Source organism: Photinus pyralis, unplaced genomic scaffold, assembly GCF_008802855.1.
Source record: "Photinus pyralis isolate 1611_PpyrPB1 unplaced genomic scaffold, Ppyr1.3 Ppyr1.4_LG7, whole genome shotgun sequence".
Lineage (NCBI taxonomy): Eukaryota > Metazoa > Arthropoda > Insecta > Coleoptera > Lampyridae > Photinus > Photinus pyralis.
The window spans coordinates 29,954,573-29,957,667 of NW_022170738.1; the positions used below are offsets into that span (position 1 = coordinate 29,954,573).

The 3,095-nt window shown below is 40.1% G+C and overlaps 1 protein-coding gene across 1 annotated transcript; it reads right to left on the reverse strand.

Annotated features, from left to right (window-relative positions):
• Positions 1 to 1,502: 1,502 nt before the first annotated feature.
• LOC116176163 (facilitated trehalose transporter Tret1-like) lies at positions 1,503 to 3,095 on the reverse strand. The gene is made up of 2 exons (XM_031494640.1): positions 2,953 to 3,095; positions 1,503 to 2,902 (listed from the first exon to the last, which is right to left on the reverse strand). Exons 1-2 carry the CDS (start codon positions 3,011 to 3,013, stop codon positions 1,503 to 1,505), a joined length of 1,461 nt encoding a protein of 486 aa, XP_031350500.1. The 5' UTR covers positions 3,014 to 3,095.

Below are 3,095 nucleotides of genomic sequence, written 5' to 3' on the forward strand. Positions count from 1 at the left end.
TTTTTTAGATTTGCGTCTCAGCTTCCTGCGTTTTTGCTCCAATTGCAATAATTTTTGAAATAGACAGTTGTGTTAGAGGAATATAGCACAAAAACAATTTACATCAATTAACTTTTCCTGTTTTCGTTTTCTTGTGTTCCTGTGACCCTAACCACAATATGCAATATCGCCAACAACAAATTTCCTTATTACTTCCATTTGCATTCTTCCTATACTCCCATTTTGGGTTTTGAAATAACTGTTTCGATCAGGAGAACATAATAAATAAACTCATGCCTAGTTATTATGAGCAAGAGAATGCCTTTTTTGTGCCACCCCTGCCTCAGTGGGTTAACTCCCGAAGCCCAAGATCTAACCATAATTTTCCGCACATCATTAATTGAATAACATGTGTCGGACTGGTAATTCTTGACGGGTTAATTTTGAGATAATAGCGTGCAGCAATTAAAATTGCTGTGTTATTTTTTTATGATAATTTCTGTTAACAATACGTGATTAGTTTTATTTTGACGACTTTTTAGATAGCGTATTTTTTCCGCATGAAAACGCAAGTGATTTCGTAATTAAAAGCAGACGTCGGTAATACTATTCTTAATTGTAGAAGAAACGGCAACGGTAAGAGGGACAGCGTATACCGAAGGAACAGAAAAACGTGAGGGATCTGATAGAGATGAAAATGGCACAACCATCTCAAAAAATGAGGAGTGTTGACTCCACCATCAGTACAATCTTGTCGAGGGCTACCACATTCCATTTGTCGGTACCCTCTTGTGACGTCCCGTTCGCCCGCAATTCGCGTCGGAAGTTTTGACTCCACCATGATTATGATCTTGTGGCCGTAATTAACAACTTTAGGAACGGAGCTACATGATGTGGAGTCGGCGACATGGCGCCATCCCCGAGCGCATTTGCTGCCAGCCAGCTAGCCGGTCAAAGTGGGATTAAAAGCTACCTTTTTACAAATAAATTTGCGCTAAAAACTGGAAAAACCAAAGGAATTTGAAAACAAAAGAATACGAAGAATTTGAACAATCAAAAGAACGAATAGTCTGCAGGATCCAAAGTATTGGCAAAATTCCAGTGATAGGCATAACCTAATAAAATTGTAAGGGAAATGTCTTTTCCGTAATAAATTTACTGAACAAGATAAAATAGCAACTTTGCAAATTCATATTTAAGGACGGAGTGGCTTAAAACTGAATCCAACCCTTCATCAGGTTCGCTAAAAGCTCTCTAACCTCCCACAATTTGTTATTCTTTAGCTTTACCAACCTATGTTTCTGATACAGGATGAGTTGGAGAACTTACAGCAATGACTCCACGATCAAATTTTGAATATAGTTTGCTACCTATTTGGTGGAAGATCGGTGTAAATGTCAACAAAAGAAATGTATTATTGTGTGGACAAAGTCTCACTTCATTCCTAGCAAGTGTTATCCTACTTTCGGACTGGTTGCTACATTTACTTCTTTCAATTCAGAAAACGTACTCGTATCCGCTGTTTATATGCAATCTAAGTAAATAAGAGAAAAAGGGTTGTGAGGTACTTTATTGTTAGGCTTTACATCGTTCGTGTGAAGCTCAAGATCTTTACATTCATTGGGTAGCGGCTTGCCGCTAAGTATGAGCTGAATTTCATGCAATGTCTTGCCTTTAGTCTCAGGTACAAAAACTATAGTAAATATGGCAGTTAAAAAACAACAACCGGCAAATATAAAGAATGGTATGTGTATTCCGTAGTTATCTTTCACTTCTTGGTATACGTAGATAGATAAAGTTGAAGACAGCATGTAGACACCATCTGCGGCGGTCATACCTTGTGCTTTAACATCTATTGGGAACAATTCCCCTGTTGACACGATTGGTACAATGCCAAGGCCCAACTTAAAAGATATTGCAAAAAGCATAACTGAAGCCACTGGCACCCACTCAGATACTTCCACCTTAAATCCACTCGACTGTAACGTAAAGTATATCGCCAGCATTAATACAGAAAAGCCGGTCATAACACTGGAGACAATTAGAAGTATCTTTCTTCCAATTTTATCAACAAGCGCAGACGCTAGCAAAGCGGACGCTAACATAAGAATCGAGTACACAATGGCAATGTTGTTAGAAGCTGTGTCAGTGTCGCCCAGTATTGAATGCAGATTCATGACCATTACACTGTAGCCAGCAAAATGTTGAGCTATGTTTAATACTGTCATAATTATGAGAGCTTTTCGACTGTTCTTCCTCAAGACTAAATCTGCGATATGTTTGTTCGATTGTTGCATGTTCACTTCTTCCGTGATTTCATCAAGCTCCTCCTCCACGTTATTGTAACCTAATCTGATCAACGATTGACGAGCCGCTTCGCGATCTTCTTTCAGAATGTAGTAATGAGGTGACTCGGGCATACACGGAATAATAATCATCTCCACCACCAAAAACATGCATCCAAATGCCGAGGATAACGGAATTGGCACAAAGGGCGCCAGCGAGTATATCACTACAATACCAACCAGCATCATTAGATAGACGCCTGATCCCAAAAAACCGCGGATTCTCTTATCTGATATTTCACCGACGTACATTGGCACCGCTACGAATCCAACATCACCGGCAATTCCACTTAAAACCCTCGCAACGTATAGATATTCGATTGAAGATGCAAATGCGATGAGGAACCATGATATCATGCCCTGTACAACACCCAGTAGGATAGTGCGTTTACGTCCAAAGCGATCAATGGTCAGAATCGTCAAGGGGATCCCCACAAACCCTCCAATCATGTACATATTTTCCAGCCATAATACGTCTGCGTCGGCGATTTGTATCGTGGAGTTCGACTTTCTCAAAATTGGAATCACTGGGGCAGTCCAGGCATAGTGCATGCCATCCGATATTCCACTCAGTGAACCTAAAATGATGATCTGACCTCGTAATGATACTGATTTGAAAGAGACTTACACGATATGGCCGCTACAAACTGAAGTACCTTCCCTGCCAAACACTTTTCCCCTAGACGCATGATTCGAGACGCAGAATAAAACGAATGTATGATATCGCTCGAGTTAGCTATTTATAACGGGACTGACCTCCAAACGTCTAAC

Coding starts and splice junctions, on each gene's coding strand:
- LOC116176163 (XM_031494640.1), bottom strand. CDS start 3,013: ATGCGTCTAGGGGAAAAGTGTTTGGCAGGGAAGGTACTTCAGTTTGTA. Junction 2,903..2,952: donor GTTTGTAGCGGCCATATCGT/GTAAGTCTCTTT, acceptor TCATCATTTTAG/GTTCACTGAGTGGAATATCG.